Genomic DNA, 18,086 nt, shown 5'->3' on the forward strand with positions numbered 1-18,086 from the left:
GTTCTCATTGAAGTTCATGCCTGTCAAGTTTATCTAAAAAAACAACAAAACGATGGAGATATTAATGCCCCCACCTCAGATTTATGTAGAAAGAACCCTGGCTCTTATCAAACCAGATATTGTGGACAAAGAAGAGGAGATAGAAGATATCATCCTCAGTTCTGGATTCACCATTGTTCAGGTAATTCTTTTGGGGGAGGGGGGGAGACAAACTTTTCCTTAAAAATAAATAACTTTGTTTTATTGCTTTTCGGAATGACTTATAATTAATGAAAAGATCATTAATAATACCCATTCCTGTTGTAGGGTTAATGCTTGGGCTTTTAATGATTTGCCAAAAGTTTCTTAACTCATTTAGGAACAGGTCTTGGCTAAAAATGATTATCAAAAAGAATATAATTGAGTATTCTGGATCCCTTTTTTTAAAAGAGCTAAATTTTCCATGATTCTTTAAAAATAAAGCTTCTCTACCATATTTTCTCATTAGAAAATACTATTTTTTTATGGGCAGCTGGGTAGCTCTGGTGTGAGAGTCGGGCCTAGAGACAGGAGGTCCTAGGTTCAAACCCGGCCTCAGCCACTTCCCAGCTGTGTGACCCTGGGCAAGTCACTTGACCCCCATTGCCCACCCTTGCCAATCTTCCATCTATAAGACAATACACCGAAGTACAAGGGTTTAAAAAAAAAAAAAGAAAATACTATTTTTTTAATCTCTTCTTGGACTTTTGGCTAAGATCAAGTGAAAATGTTATTTTTTTAAAGGGAAAGAATATTTGCTCTTAAAATGAAAGCAGTTTTTGATATCTTAAATCTTTTATATTATCTTCATTTCCAAAGAGATCCTTTCCCATCCCATACCCAGTGACCCAACTATCCTTTATTACAAAAATGTTTTAAAAGAAGAAAAAAAGGCAATAGAGCAAAATAACCAAACACATCCACCAGGCTTGACAGTATATGAAACACCTATAGTCTCTTGCTTTTATAAAAAAGGGAGAAAAGTGTGTTTTCTTGTCTCCTCTTTGGGGACCAGCTTGGGCATTATAATTATATAGCATTCAGTTTTCTTTTCCAGTTGCATTGTAGTCATGTATGCTTTTCAGGTTCTGCTTAATTTTGCATCAGTTCATTTAAATTTTCCTATGCATCTTTGAATTCTTCATATTCATAATTTCATATGAAATAGTAACATTCCATTATGACAATTTGTTAAGTCATTCCCCAATTGATGGGCAACTGCTTTGTTTCCAGGTTTTTGTTACTACACCTATAATTATTTTTTAATAGGAACTTTCTGTCTTTGCACCTTAAGGTATGTGGCTGGCAATGGGATCTCTGGGTCAAAAGGTATGGAAGTTTTTGCCACTTTTCTCCTTAATTCCAAATTGCTTTCCAAAACATTTGGACCAATTCATAGAAGTTTTCAGCAGTGTATTTGTGTGTTAGCATTTCTGCAGCCTCCAATATCAACTTTTGCTAACTTTTGTCATTTTGACAATTTGAGTGTTTGGAGAAGTGGGATGTAAGGTGAAACTCAGATTACTTTACATTTTTATTTTTTAATAGTTTATTAGTGATTTTTGCAGCAAATTTTCACACAAGTACATAGTTTTACAGTTTTGTTTTGTTTTTTAAAACCCTTACCTTCCATGTTGGAGTCAATACTGTGTATTGGCTCCTAGGTGGAAAAGTGGTAAGGGTAGGCAATGGGTGTCTAGTGACTTGCCCAGGGTCACACAGCTGGGAAGTGTCTGAGGCCAGATTTGAACCTAGGACCTCCTGTCTCTAGGCCTGACTCTCAATCCACTGAGCTACCCAGCTGACTCCAGTTTTACAGTTTTGAGGAGTGTTCATGTCTTTTGACCAACTTATTTGTTGGGAAATGGCACTTAATCTTGCATATTTATCTCAGTTCTCTTTTTACTTTGGACTACAGACTCTTTGAGGAGGGGGTAAGAAAGAACTCTTGATTTCATTGGTATAACTCCCAGAGAGGAGATTACCTTTACCAATTAATAAATCAATCAGTAGACATTTATTAAGTTCTTTTAAATGCCAGGTCAGAAACTTGTAGTCTTAGATAGTTGCATGGGGACTCCTATAGAACTGGTAATTTGTCCAGAGTCAGGAAGCCAGGATGGATCTGAGACAGGATGTGAATCCAGATCTTCTGCCTCCAAAGCCCTTCCATATCTGTTCACCATTCCATGCTGCCTTTTATTAGACCTTTATTATAGATATTTGATGCAAAGATTTCCCCCCCTAATCTGTAGCTCCTCTAGTTGATTTTGTTAGTGCAAAAGCTTTTCAGTAAGAATAAATTTTAGATGGGGCAGCTAGATAGTTTAGTGGATAGAGAGCCAGGCCTGAAGATAGGAGGTACTGGGTTCAAATTTGGTCTCAGACACTTCCTAGCTATATGACCTGAGGGCAACTTGCCTGGGCCTTACCATTCTTTTGTCTTGGAACTAATATTTAGTAGCAGGCACTAAGACAGAAGATAAGGGTTATTATTATTAAAAAAAAACATTAGGGGGCAGCCAGGGCATCTCTGTGATTTGAGAGTCAGACCCAGAGATAGGAGGTACTGGGTTCAAATGTAGCCTCAGACACTTCCTGGATGTGTAATCCTAGACAAATCACTTAACTCCCATTGCCTAGTCCTAAAACAGAAGGTAAGGGTTTAAAAAAAAAGAATAAACATTAGAAAAATGATTGATAACCTAATTGACAACCTAATCAATTAAGGCCAAGTTCAAGAAACCTGCATTGCCTGGAATAAATTCACATGTGAAAATGGTCAGAGTTTATCATGTGATCTTTATGGGTTTAAAAAAAATAGCATTTATTTTAGTATTTTGTCCAGTGATCTGTGACTTCTTTAAGAGAAGAATTATACTTCTGAGGGAAAGAAAGGAAAAGATACTCATTATTATGAGGAATAATAAAAAATTTTTCATTAAGTATACTCTGTAATCAGTGGTAACTACTCTTCGATTGTTAATTATTTATATTTCCTTTGTGAAAATATTCAAAATAATTCTGGGGAAATTGTTTAATGTAACTTTTTAAGCATATAAGCTAAATTTACCATTATAATTTCAAAGTACTTTGCAAACTTTAAAGCACTAGTTATAATTGTTAGCTATTATTACAAAATATATAAATTCTAAATTTAAGCATTTGAAACATACTAATATATTCTTAATTTTTAATAGTAAACGTTAGGGTTGGATTAAAGAAGAAACTGCTGTGGTTTCTTGAATTTCTTCTGCTACTGAACATTAAAAAGGGTTTCACCACAGAATAAGTATAATTTGTATGATGTGGCCAAATCTCCTTGAGGGGGATTAGAGTGTCATATATTGCAATACCATTACTATGGGGTTACCAATCCCTTGGAAAAAGGACTTTAAGAGATAACTAATAAGGCCCACCCCTCTTCTCCCAGGCAGAACATAATAAAGGATATTTGAGATTTTAGGCAGTGGCCAAAAACTCATTTTTATGCAGATGAGATGAATTTAATTATGTAATTAATTACATTAGTCTTCTATTATAATTACCAATTGATATGAGAAAGTCATAGATAGCAAGACCCTTGATGAGAAGAAATAATTGGTTAGACCCAACTAATTCCATTTGTTTCTTTGCTAAATACATCTTTGCCCTAAAAATCTAACTGTTTGTTTATTGAACCATGTTTTGGAGCTGAGGACCAAACCTGCTGCAGAAAACTAGCTCTGATTTAATTATAAAAATTTCCAAAGAAAGAAAGTTTCCTTTGGTAAAGTGTTTTAGTGTTTTGTCCTTCTAGGACAGGAATAGCCAAATACTGAAATATATCTAATTTGAATAACTTCCGATACAGCTTTTAAGTCTTTTCCCTCCTGTGTTATCTTCAGTGTGATTAAAAAACATTTACATAATTTGCACCAAAATTCATAATCTTTTATTTCAGCTTTGGCTATTCTTTCCATATGACTCTGTCCCTGATTTCTTTTCCAGATAGCTAACCCTCACATTGGCTATATTCTTCTCTCTCCTTTTTTGGACCGCTTTGTCCCTTTGCTCTGTCACTAGTCATAATTGACCAAACTCAAACCCTGGAATATCTCAACTTTTATGGCTTTCACTTCTATTCACATGCTACTGAATGAAGATGGAGAAAATTGACAAAACTGCGCTAAGTAGGCCTAAGATGGACTTAAGTTATCTAATCTCAATTGGCCTCTTATAGCAACAAGGCCATAATTTTTTATACCTCCCTAATCAGTTCACTATCCCATTTTACCACAGCTGGCTATTTCTAACCTTTTCGACTCAGAATCTCTTACCTCATCACTCCCTAAAAGCTAAGAACCTCATCTCCATTTGACATTATTAGCAGGGAATTCCTACTTCTCCCATTCTCCTCAGTTCACCAGTCATCACTTGGATGCCTTCCTTCACCTTCATTCCTGTCCCTGATAATAGGAGATCCTTCTCCTGAGGGAAGGCAAATTCTTCTACAAGTATCCTTGATCTCAGCACCTTCCTTCTTCTACACAGCATATTCCCCCAACCCTCATCCCTACTTTCTCTAATCTTTAGTCTCTCCCTATTTACTGACTTCTTCCCTACTCCTTAAAAACAGGACCAATCCTTAAAAAACCCTGCTTGATCCAATTCTCCCTGCCAAGTAGCATCCTCTCCCTTTCCTCCCCATCTCAGATAAACTCATTGAGAAGGTTCTTGACACCACTTGAAACACAAAAATGTACTTGACACACAAATTCAAATAAGAACAGGGACCACTAAAGCATACCCAAGGAATCCTACAAGCCACATATTGACTTAGAAAATGCATATTAATATTCTCTGTTTTATTGTATTTTTCTTTATTTTGTTAACTGTTTCCCAGTTACATTTTAATCTGGTTCAGGCCTCACTCAGAAATGTTGTGGGCTACACTATGTAGCTGTGCTACACTATGTGCCTCCATTTCCTCTTTTTTCCCCCTTAATTCTAAAACCTCTACAAGTCTGTCTTCTGATCTTATTATTGAATTGAAACTGTCATCACCAAAGCTATAAGTGACCTCTTAATTGCCAAATTTAATCATCCTTTCTTAATCCCCATTAATCTCTCTGCAGCTTTTGATACTGTGAATTACATAGTGAAGCTTTCTTCTCTAGGTTTCTATGACACTATTCTCTTTTTTCCCCTCAAAATTATTTTCTCAGAGCCATTAATCAACAAGCCAGGAAACAGAACTAAAAGAATCTGAACCTTGAGCCCATTCTTAGAACCAATCTAGAAATCATTTTTGTCTAAACTCTCAATAGAGATCACTTTCTGAAATATTGGGGAAGGGTTGATGTAAATTTGTGAAAGGTTTGAAATATGAATTAAAGAGAAATTTGGTTTATTACTTTTTTTTTGTTATTTTGAGTTCTATGCTGTTTCCTTCCTTCCCAAACTTACGTTAGAGAAGGCCAACATTTGACACAAATACATATGTGGACCCACATGATACATACTTCTATATATCAGTTCTTTCTTTCTCAAGAGATAGATAGCATCTTCCTTCATACATCCTTTGTAGTTGATTTGAATATTCATATAGCTCAGAATAGCTTAGTCTTTCACAGTAACTCTTTGAACAATATTGTTATTTGTAAGGAATTAAATTTTATGGTTGGACTAAGTATATGAGAATTTTAAGATAATACTGTGGTTGCTGATTTTAAAATTAATACAGCCCAAGTCAAAATGACCTTCAGTAGCTTTATTTACAAAGAGGGTGGAATAAGTGAAAGTAGAGAAATGTAAAAGAAGGTAGAGTAAGAAGTCTAGTTTATCACCCTAAATATTGTTCCAGTCCCCAGCTCAACCCACAGAGGGCTCACAGAGGGCTTGTTAACCCCTCAGCTGGAGAACTTGGTGGTGAATTAAGGGTTCAACCCATGAGGCCTCCTCCAAGAAGGGGAGACCTCTCTGGAACTAATCTCTCCAGAAGCCAGGAAAGGAAGGTCAGCTTTTCACTCATCAGGAGAAGCTCCAAAGGGAAAAGATCCAGGAGCAGTCTTACCGGAAGCAGTCCAAGAGCTACGGTCCCAGTCCAAGCTCCTCCACACCCGAAGAACTCTCTCTTGGACAGAAGTTTATCATCTTTTATAGTCTTTTTTTTACATCCCTTCCTGCCCCTTCCTCTACTTTACAGGAACCAATTGCAGTCTTTTAATTTGCTTGGCACTGCCCAGGGGGGCAGGCAGTGTCTGTAGGTTCCACCTCTCATCCTATGAGGGTGTGAACTCTTATCAAAGGATTCACAAGTTTCTGACTGATTGAATTGAAAAGGTGGAACTCTCTAAGTGGCTTGTGAACTCCCCCCACCTATTGCCAAGTATGGGTATTCAAGCTTTGGTTAATTAAAAAATAGGCAAGGAGAGAGTCAATCCCATCTTCACATTTTACTTCATATAATCTCTTGGTTCTAGTTGTTTCACTCTTCATTATTTCATGAAAATCTTTCCATATTTCTTTAAAATCAACCTTTTCATCATTTCTTACAGCAGAGTAGTTTTTTTACCACAATTATATACCACAACTTATTTAGTCTTTCCCCAACTGATGGACAGCCTCTCAATTTCCAGTTCTTTGCTGCCACAAAGAGAACTACTAAAGCTATTTTAGAATATATAGGTTCTTTTCCTTCTTCCCTGATCATCTTGGGAAACAGACCTAATAGTATTGCTGGGTCAAAGGGTATATAATTTTATAACTCTTTGGGCAGAATTCTAGATTGCTCTCCAATATGGTTAGATCAGTTTGCAGTTCCGCCAATAGTGTGTTAATGTTCTTCCAAATAAATTTTGTTTTTTTTCTGGCTCAATAAATTTTTTTTTTTTTTTTTGTAATTTAGTTGGGATGGCATGAATAAGTAGAAATTTAGGTAGAATTGTCATTTTTATTAAGCCCACCCATGAATAATGACTATTTCTTCAATTATTTAAATCTGACTTTATTTGTATAAAAAGTATTTTATAATTATGTTCATATAGTTTCTGGGTTTTATTTGCAGGGTTATCGCCAGGTATTTTATATTATCTATGGTTAATTTAAATGAAATCTCTCTTTGCAGGGCTTTGTTGGCAATATATAGAAATGCTGACAATTTATATAGATTTATTTTTTATCCTTCTACTTTGCTAAAATTATTAATTATTTCAACCAGCTTTTCAGTTGAATCGCTTGGATTTTCCTATTAATTTTTTCAACTAGCTTTTTAGTTGAATTTCTAAGATTTTCTAAGTATATATAATATTGTGTACAAAAAGTTTTATTACCCCATTGCCCATTCTGATTTCTTCAATTTTTTTCTTCTTTTATTGCTATTGCATTTTGTTACTTCTGAATTATATGCTGCTAAATAACCTGTTTAATAATTACAAATTGTTATCTAACTTATCTAACTTAGAAACTGTTCAGATCCAATATGGTCAATACTTTAGGTCTACTTTACAGATGGATTTTGCTACTGATATGCCTACTTCATAGGATTGTTACTAGGCCACTTTAGATGATTGTGTAAAAGAACTTTGAAAACTGTGATGCTATGTGAAAAAAAACATAAAAAACAGTGCCTTAAACATATTGGGCACTTAAATGTTACTTGAACTGAATATGATGTGGCATTTAATTTATGATTAGCACATTATGACATCAATTTGTATGCAAATTACTTATCAGGATAGCATTTCAGAGCAGAAAGGAACCCTGGAAGTCATCCAGTCCAGCTCCATCTTAGAGATGGGAAATTTAAGGCCCAAAGTTGATAAAGGTCATCTCTTGGTCATATAAGGTCAATAAGGGCTCAGGTTTCCTGACTTAAAGATTTTGTTTCTTTGAAGTCCAACATTCCCTCTCATAATCTTGTCTTGGAGAAGCAAGAGTTCCGAGTATTGGCCCATATCTATTGTTATTATTCACGCTGGAAACCCTTTCTACGGATAAGAGTTGCAGGTTTCTCACCTGCATCTAAACTTTAGTGTCCTTGAGCACTGAGATGAAATGACTTGTCCACAATTACTCAGCTAGTAGTTGTCAGAATGTGAAACTTGAACCCATATCTTCCTAACTTTAAAGCTAGTCCTCCAATTTAAACTTAATTTTCTTGGCTAACTGTTTTTTCATAGATCCAAGATGATCAGATAATCTGCATTTAATGTCTGAATTAGTTGAGTTTTAGTATATTATCATTTAAAGATGTTTTTCTTGAATATCTCTTTCCTTTATAGAGAAGAAAGCTTCGTTTTAGCCCTGAACAGTGTAGCAACTTTTATGTGGAACAATATGGGAAAATGTTTTTCCCCAACCTAACAGCATACATGAGTTCTGGTCCACTTGTTGCCATGATATTAGCAAGACATAATGCAATTCCTTACTGGCTGGATCTTATGGGGCCATCTAATAGCTTAAAAGCTAAGGAAACGCACCCAGACAGGTAATATACCTGGGAGAAAATACAATTTGCCTTCTTAAGAGGAAGCTAATTCCTGTAATGTAGAGAGTATTCCTTTTCTTTTGGAAATTTCCTTATCTTCTTTTACATTTTAAAAGAGTGTGTGTGTGCGCGCGTGCATGTGTACATGCATAAATAACACAAAAAGTTCTGAACTGTCCCTGGGAAGGGACTGATTTTCTTCTTATATTAATATAACATTGTCAGTGAAGTGAGAATATTAATTGACTGAATTAGGATCTTAGTATATATATATATATATGTATATATATTTTGTTTATTATTTATTTGTTGTTTTTTTTTAAACCCTTACCTTCTGTCTTGGAGTCAAAAGGCAGAAGAGTGGTAAGGGTAGGGCAATGGCGGTCAAGTGACTTACCCAGGGTCACACAGCTGGGAAGTGTTTGAGGCCAGATTTGAACCTAGGACCTCCCGCCTCTAGGCCTGGCTCTCAATCCACTGAGCTACCCAGCTGCCCCCAGGATCTTAGTATTTAAAACTATTATTAATGCTACCAAATGTAGTTTCTTGATCCTCTTAAACAAAATTTAAACAAAAAAAACCGTGAATTTAAATTCCTAAATTTAAATGTGTTATTTGTCCCTCTTTTAGACTACTTTGAGACCAAGTTCAAATAAACTAAAGCCTCCTTAAGCTGAGAAGTGAAAATGTCTTTGTAAATTAGATTTCATTTGTAAGATAAATGTGTGTATATAACTAATTTGGAGAGGATGTTAGATTGAATCAACTTCAATTTTACCTTGCTTTAGTCTAAGAGCAATCTATGGGACAGATGAGCTAAGGAATGCACTTCATGGAAGTAAAAATTTTACTGCAGCAGAAAGAGAAATTCGATTCATGTTTCCTGAAGGTGAGTTACTACATGAGTTGTAAATTTAAGTGCATCTTCTTACAATGCAATAAATATTTATATATAGCAAACAGAGGTGAAACATGACTTGCTCCCAGGTCACACTGCTAATAAGTATCTTAGCCAGATTTGAACTCGGGTCTTCTTGACTCCAGACTTAGTGCTCTATCAGTGCACTGTGCCACCAGCTGCTTAAGTAAATAATTTTTTTGTTTATTTTAGTTCTGTCCAACTCATTGTGATACACTTTTGAGGTTTTCTTGGCATAGATACTGGAATGTTTTGCCATTTACATCTCCAGTTCATTTTACAGATGAGAAACTGAGGCAAATAGGATTAAGTGACTTGCTCAGAGTCCAGACCATAATTCATGCAAACTGAGACTTCTCTGAGATCAATTGTCCCCTCCAACATTACAGTGCTGCCATTGCCATCTTGCTGTTCTTTGCTGCTCTGTGAGGAGGGAGGGCGTGCTGTGATTAATTATCTAGTGGTTGAAGTCCTTGGTCCCAGATAGCTTTTACTTGAGGGTTAAAAATTCAGTGTAACTCCTACTCAACCTCTATGGGAATTCTATGTTACTGAAAACCAAAATCAATGACACTTGCCTACCCCTTCTCCTAGCTATGTGTCACTTAAATGCCTCTCAAAATGCAGCTTATATTCTAGTTAAGAGACAAAGGCGTTAACAGACATAATTACGCTATAGAGAAAAGAACATTAGAAAATGATAAAACAAGGTACTATAGGAGAGCAGCGTGGAGACGTTTATTGGCTCTAGCCTCAAGACCGTCAATGGCACATTACAAAGGAAATGGACACTCAAAGTATCTCTGAATAACTTTCATATTGACTCTCAAGACTTGAGAGATGCTAGTACTGGACTGCTCAGTATCAGAGAAGAAAGGCATTCTATGGTCAAAGAATATGAGCAGAGTTTTCAGTTGAAGAAATCAAAGCTAGCTATAGTCATATGAAAAAATGTTCTGAATTTATTATTGACTAGAGAAATGCAAATTAAAACATCTCTGAGGTATCACCTTACATTTAGGAGATCGACTAATATGACAGAAAAAGAAAATAATTGTTGGAGGGGATATCGGGAAATTAAGGCATTAATTCACCATTGGTGGAATTGTGAACCAATCCAACTCCTTTAGGACAGCAATTAGGAACTATGCTCAAAGGGGTCTATAACTGTGCATACATACTCTTTGACCCAGCAATACCACCACTAGTTCTTTATCCCAAAGAGACTTCAAAAAAAGGCAAAAGGACCTATTTATATAAAAATATTTATTTATAGCAGTTCTTTTTGTGGTGGCAAAAAATTGGAAGTTGAGATATCCATCAATTGGGAAATGGCTAACAAATTGTGATATATAATTGTGATGGAATACTATTGTGATATAAGAGGAGGATAAGGTGGTCAGGAGGATTTCAAAAAAACCTGGAAAGATTTATATGAACTTATGAAGAGTGAAGTGAGCAGAACCAGGAAAACATTGTACACAGTAGCAGCTATATTGTACATTGAACAACTGTGAAGGACTCAGCTATTCTCAGCAATCCAGTGATTCAAGGCAATCCCCAAAGGACCCTTCCAGAGAAAGTACTAATATTCTGTTTGTTTGTTTGTTTGTTTGTTTGTTTTTTAACCCTTGTACTTCGGTGTATTGTCTCATAGGTGGAAGATTGGCAAGGGTGGGCAATGGGGGTCAAGTGACTTGCCCAGGGTCACACAGCTGGGAAGTGGCTGAGGCCGGGTTTGAACCTAGGACCTCCTGTCTCTAGGCCTGACTCTCACTCCACTGAGCTACCCAGCTGCCCCCTAAGTACTAATATTCTGAATGCAGATTGGAGCAAACCATTTTTTGCTTTATTTTCATTTTTAAAAATCCTTACCTTCTGTCTTAGAATCAATACTGTTTATTAGTTCAAAGGCAGAAGAGTGGTAAGGACTGGGCAATGGGGGTTTAGTGACTTACCCACAATGTAAAGGCTAATTTGGTAGGAGTTTGACAAAAGTGAGGAGAACAGTTTGATAAAACACTTAGTTTAATTTGAGAAGAAGTACAGATAGAAAATAGAAAGGAGGAAAGAGAGATTAAAACTCTAATATCTTATAACTATGCCTAAATTCCTAATCCTAACTAAAATTTCTAAAAAATCCTACACTTTCTTTGAGGATAGGTTCTTCTGCCTGGGCAGACCAAGCCTAAACTATCTATTCTGCCTCTACCTAGAAATTTATTCACTAACTACCTACCTATAACTAAACATTGGTCACTTATGAACTCCTTAAATCCATTTCTCTATCCCAACTGTCAGTAGTAAAAACTGCCAGTAGTGACTCTTGACTGAGAGACCCAGATTGATCTCCTGCTCCCTCCAAGTCCAGAGATAAAAGCCTAATTTAACTGCTAACTGAATCCTTCCTTATATATCTCATCTCCTAGGTAACGGAATCTTCAGCTCTGGCTAACTCTCACAGATACCTGTCAGTTCTACTTGCAAATCCTTCTGCTCTCTTTCCTGCCTCTTAAAGAGACAGAGGGAGAGATTAAGAAAATCCTTTTAACAACAGTCATATAGCTAAAAAGTTTATGAGGTCTTATTTGAACCCAGGACCTTCCCTCTCTGGGCACAGTTCTCAACCCACTAAACCTCCTAGCTACCCTCTCTTCATTTTTTTTTCATGTCTTCTTCAACAACATGATGAATAGGGAAATATGTTTTGTATGATAGCATTTGTATAACCTATATCAAATAGCTTTCTTTTTTCAGGGAAAGGCATAGGGGGGAGGGAGAGACTTCGGAACTCAAAATGTTAGAAAACAAATGCCAGAAATTGTTTTTATATGTAATTGGAAAAAAATAAAACATTACTAAATTATAAAAAAATTATAAAACAATCAAAGAAAGTAGTGTACTCCAGCAGCAAAGTCGAATTGTAGAACCACAAAAGACATGAGCTAGGCAAATCCAGAGCCACTGCCACCCTAAAAATTCACATGGACCACTTGTGCCCAGTCTGTGGGTAGTGCCTTCTGAATTAGTATTGGTCTGATCAGCCACAGATGGAACACACTGTACCCTGACCTCAACATTGATAATGTCATCGATCTTCTTCCATGAGGGATAAACAACAAAAGAAATAGAAGACAGTCGCAGTGGATAGAGAGCCATGCATGTAGTCAAATCAAAGTCTCAGAGGAGAGCTGTGTATCCCTGAGCAAGTCACTTCAACTCTGCTTGCCTCAGTTGTAAAATATAGCTAATAATCACATCTACTTCAGAGTAGTTGTGAGGATCAAATGAAATCAAATGAGAGAGCACCGCCCTAGCTCATAGTAGGTACTTAATAAATGTTTGCTTCCTTTTCTTTCACGAGGAGCAGAGCTTTAGAAGTGGAGAGGACCAGAAGTCCTCTAGTCCAAGCCCCTCGTTTTAAAGGTGAGGAAACTAGAGTTGAGTTTATTAGTAATATCTCTGATAATCACTGATTAGTGATCCCATAGGCAGTAAGTGGAAGAATTGAGATTCAAAATGAATTTTTGTGACTACAAATTCTGAATTTCTATTGCACCCCTCTCCTATACAGGGCCTTTTCCCCCCGCCTCCCTTCACTTCTCCATACAGATTACTGAGTTAAGTGTATTTTTTGATCCTGAGACCATCAGCTCAATCTGTAACTTTTTCAGAGGTAGAACAATTTATTCATTCAACATTCAGTCTACATTTCTTGAGTACCTACTATGTGCAAAGCACTATGCTTCTACTGGAGTGATGAGATAGTAGTAGGTTCCTTGATTTAAATTTATAGTCTATAGATCTTTCTCTCCCAAAAGACCTATTAAGCCTAAAAAATAGGCACAATTGGGCTTTGTTGAAAAGATAGTTTATTCCAAGTTGTGAGCATTTTGTTAAAAATAAGGAAGCAAAAGGACATTGTAAATGATATTTTGTTGTTATTCAGTCATGTCTGACTCTTTGTGATACCATTTGGGATTTTCTTGGCAAAAATATGAGAGTGAGGGGTTCATAAGTTGCACAGAGCCAGGCCTGGAGATGGGAGAACCTGAGTTCGAATTTAGTCTCAAATACTTAATCCTTTTCTCTTAACCCTTGCTGCTCTTTTGTTTTAGCATTCATACTAAGACAGATATTAAGGGTTTTTTTTTTGTTTTTTTTTTTTTAAAAAGGTAACTGGAGTGGTTTGCCATTTCCTTCTTTAGTGGATTAAGGCAAACAAAGGTAAAGTGACTTGTCCAGGATCACAGTGAGGGTCATGAGGCTGGATTTAAACTCAGACCTTTCTAACCTGAGGCCCAGCATTCTACCCACCAAACCACCTAGCTGCCTCTTGTTTAAGATAGTATAAATGAAAAAAAAATCACTAAAAAGTAACAAACACTAAGCAATTGAAAAATCAGTTATGGAGAACAGATAGTTGAATAACACCTACGAATTCTCTCAGGAGAGGCAGAGGAACTGAACTGTACATCAGAGTGTCACCTACCATTAGCTCTGTTTTTTTTTTTTTAACTTTCTCTTTTTCTTTTTTTACTTAACTTTTGATTAACTTTCTCTTTTTCAAGGGGACCCTTTTCTAGTTCTTAATGGGAGAGTATTTCCAACTATGTTATAAAACCAAAAGGGATCAAGAAAATATTTTTAAGTTTTAAAAAGTAACAAAACTTAGCAGAAATGTGAATATTTCTTCTTTTTGTTTCACTCTTATACTAATTCTAAATGCCTTTGTTGTTTTGTAGTGGTTATTGAGCCCGTCCCAACTGGAGAAGCTGCTAGAGATTACCTGGAGTTGTATGTAAATCCCACTCTATTGGCAGGACTCGCAGAGCTTTGTAAGCACAAACCAGCGGATCCCTTTGTAAGAAATATTCCTTTCATACTAAAATAATGTTGTTTAGTAGCCTTTTAAAAAACCATCCTTCAAACTAAAAATGAATGGGTCTGAGGTTTCTTGGCAAATGAAATTTCTATAACCTTCCTATCTGATCTCTCCTGCTGCATTTTCAACTCATTTAAAAGATTCTCTCTTATTGAATGGCATTTCTGTGTATAAATGGCTCATGTTTATAAAATGCTTCTCTCACATCAATCCTGTGATATACTAATATTCCCCATTTTTTTAAGAAATGAAAAAATTGAGGCTTACCAAAGTTTGTTACTGTTTAGTCATTTCAGTCTTGTCTGACTCTTTGGTACCCTGTTTGGGGTTTTCTGGGCAAAGATATTGGAGTGGTTTGCCATTTACTTCTCCAGCTCAATTTACACTTGAGAAAACTGAGGCAAATAAGGATTAAGGGATTACACAGCTAGGAAATATCTGAAGCCAGATTTGAACTCAGGAAGATGATCCTTCCTGACTCCAAGCCTGGCACTCTGTATACTTACTACATTGGCTCACTACTCTTAGCAATGTTACATCATTTGTGATATGGACTAATGCTAGGTTAATACGTGGCAGAAAAGGGAATTCACTTTTGATCCTTTCATTTCAGGTTCAGTGTTTTTTCCACTACACCATCTATATAAATTTGTATAATTATTCTAAAAGGAAGGAGCAAGAGAATCCTTAGTTCTATGTAGAGCTCCTGGTTCCCAAGTAAATTCAATTAGTTTTTCAAATAGAAAAACTCATCCCAAAGCCATCATGTCCTTCAGATAGATGCAGAGGGAGGTGAGATAGGGAAGAGGGAATTACAGAACAAAAATGGATATTTATCCATCAGGGCTAAAAAGCATCCATTAAGACAGACCAGATATTGTAGACATGTTTTAGCCACTTTCAGCTCTTCTGAAGATAGATCCAGGGGAAATTATTCTCATTCCAGTCCTACTTCATTAACATCCCTGGCTATCTTTCTCCCTTTGCCTCAGTTCCTCATCTGTAAAATGAGAAGGTAAAGGAAATGGCCAAGAAAACTTGAAATGGGGTCACAAAGCTGGTCACAACTGAACAATAGTGCCCTTTTTTAGGGGTTTCCAGCTTTCTTCTCATCTAGTGAGCTAGACCTCAGGTCTCTGCCAACTTCAACCCTTCCTGCAGAGTAACAACTCACAGACTTCTCAGGGGATCTAAAAGATTTATTATGAAATATATACAATGGACTGGAAAAGGAAAGGGAGGTTATAGGACAGTGATGGCGAACCTATGGCACGGCTGCAAAGATGGCACATAGAGCTCTCTCTGTGGCTATTTGGCCATCTCCCTCCCTATCCCCCACAGTTGGTTACTAGAAAGGCAGAGAGACTTAGGAGAGCTGCTCTCCTCTCCCCCTCCACCCCACCTGATGACATTTTTTTCATATCCCCCACCTCTCTGCCAAGCAGTCAATGGAAGTGCACAATGGGTAAGGTGGATGGCTCACAGGTGGCAGAGCTGGAGGGGAGCAGCATGCTTGGGCCACTCCCCTTCCCCTCTTCACCTCCACTGAGGACATTTCTCACATGACCCGCCTCTCCAGCCAGCAACCCAATAGAAAGGCTTTCTCCTTTCCCTGTGTGGGGTAAGGGGGATGGGCATGGCACTAAGTCTGGGAGTGGGGTGGGGGCAGGGCCCAGTGCTTCAGCTCTAAAAAGTTTGCCATCACTGTTATAGGATGAGATTAAAAGATTCAGTTTACAGATGTTCTTATTTTTCTAGGCCTCAGCATTAATTATTCCCTTATTGCTTTCCCTCCTAACTTTTGCCCTGGTCTTGGTCTTGATGTTAATGCTATTAAATTTATACTTACCTCACAGAGTTATGAGGATAAAATGAACTAACACATGTAAAACAGTTTGCAAACCTTAAAACACTATATTAAAAAAATAACTACATAAATGCTAGCTGCTTGACTGGATAGAACTTCCATTCTCATCAGTAAAGTCTTTCTCCAGTCTTCAACTTGGCTTGGGAGTAGAGTCCAGGACGTAGGCAGGGACAGTCTTCCTCTCTAATCTCCTACTTCAGTGATGGGCAAACTATGGCCCTTGGGCCAGATGTGGCCTCCTGAAATGTTCTATCCTACCATGCAACATTATTCCTAATCTGATGAATACAATGAGTAAGATACAATACAATGAAACTTCAAAAGAGTTGCCTTAGAAACAGACTGACAGATGAGCATTTCCTTTCCTTTGGCCCCCTCTTTAAAAAGTTTGCCCATCACTGCCCTAGTTGGTATACCTCAATTGGTACCTGTCAGTCCCCTGGCTGATACCTGATCCTCTGTGGCCACTCCTCAAACCCCTAATAAGAAAAGATCTTCTTCTCTGGGTACCAGAGCTATCTTCCCCTGCCCTTATCATTTCCTTCACCCTTATCCAGAAGTCTCCAACTCTTTCACCCCTAGAAGCTACTCTCTCTTTAGCCTCAAATTATCTTTCTCATCTGGCTAGTTTCCTAATGCCTATCTACTACTAGTTAGATATTTTGACTGATTCATCCCTTGATGGAAAAATCACCTCTGCCACCTATATCATGCAAAACCTGGGCTTCGTGGCCCCAAGAGATAGGCCAACCTCTCCTTGACCTGGGTGCTCAAATTTCTTACAGTGTGTGCTTGACAGAATGACTGAGGCCCCCTAGATTTGAAGGGAAGTTCATCAGGATCATCACCTTGGACTGTACAGGGCTTATAGACATACCCCAGAGCCAGTATCGGATCCTTTGTTTCTTCAATGAAGCATCTAACTTCTGTATCCTCCATAGAGTGATTATATCATTTATTTAGAATCCCAAAGATTCATGTAGATGTCACAATATCAATTTGTATTCATACTACCACCTCCCATTTCAGGGACATTCACAATTACCTTTGGGAAGTAAAGAACAGCCAGGCAGGTAAATTTTAATTTTGTTTTCAAGGCTTCTATTTTGACAGTCATCCATGTAAGAGATACTTGGTATTTTTTTATTTAGAATTTTTACTTTCCAAATTCTCATATTGTTGACAGGCTTTTTTCCATTTGTAGAGTATGCATTTAAGGAACATACATTTTTTTCTTTTTCCTTTAGATTTGGCTAGCTGATTGGTTGCTTACAAATAATCCCAACAAACCTCGACTCTTTCAGCGAGAACTTATGGAAGAGGCTAATGAAGACAAAACATACTGAAGAATGGATCAGGCCCTATCCTATTATTATAAAAGACTTTTATTCTATTCACCTTTTGGTTAACATAATTCTTAAGCAGAATATGGGGAATAAGGAACTGTGCAAGAAGTAAATCTTGTTTTAAGAGTATTCTCAGCAGAAGATATTCTTTACAAAACAACCATAGAACTAGTGTTTGATTTTAACCATAGGGAATAACTTAATAGAAATCTTAGTTATTTAATGAAGAAGATTTGGGAAGGAATATCATTTTTTCATGCAAGTGTCCTCTGTACACACACATTCTAGGTTCAGGCAGTATAATCATGAATGTGATAGAGAGTATAAGCAACTGAGCTAAATCTAAGAGAGAGGTATGGTTCTTGTCATTTATGCATTATTACGGCCCAAACTAACCCTTGCTGTACAACTTCCTAACCTAAAATCCATAAAGTATTTAAAAAATCCTTTTGGTAACTATTTTAGTTGCAATCTCATGACTTTTTAAATTTGCTTTAATTGTTAAAAAATATATGCCACGTGAAGTGTTTTGTGAGGATCTGAGAATAGACAAGATCATGGAGGATATCACAATTTGAGAG

General features: G+C 36.9%; 1 protein-coding gene across 1 annotated transcript; it reads left to right on the forward strand.

The window, feature by feature from the left end:
- The first annotated feature begins 52 nt into the window (after positions 1 to 52).
- On the forward strand, positions 53 to 17,572 carry NME5 (NME/NM23 family member 5). Its single transcript, XM_044661860.1, has 5 exons — positions 53 to 181; positions 8,283 to 8,488; positions 9,277 to 9,377; positions 14,153 to 14,271; positions 17,407 to 17,572. The coding sequence occupies exons 1-5, from the start codon at positions 53 to 55 to the stop codon at positions 17,503 to 17,505; spliced, it is 654 nt and encodes a 217-aa protein (XP_044517795.1). The 3' UTR covers positions 17,506 to 17,572.
- Positions 17,573 to 18,086: the final 514 nt, after the last annotated feature.

This window comes from Gracilinanus agilis, chromosome 2 (genome assembly GCF_016433145.1).
Source record: "Gracilinanus agilis isolate LMUSP501 chromosome 2, AgileGrace, whole genome shotgun sequence".
Classification (NCBI taxonomy): domain Eukaryota; kingdom Metazoa; phylum Chordata; class Mammalia; order Didelphimorphia; family Didelphidae; genus Gracilinanus; species Gracilinanus agilis.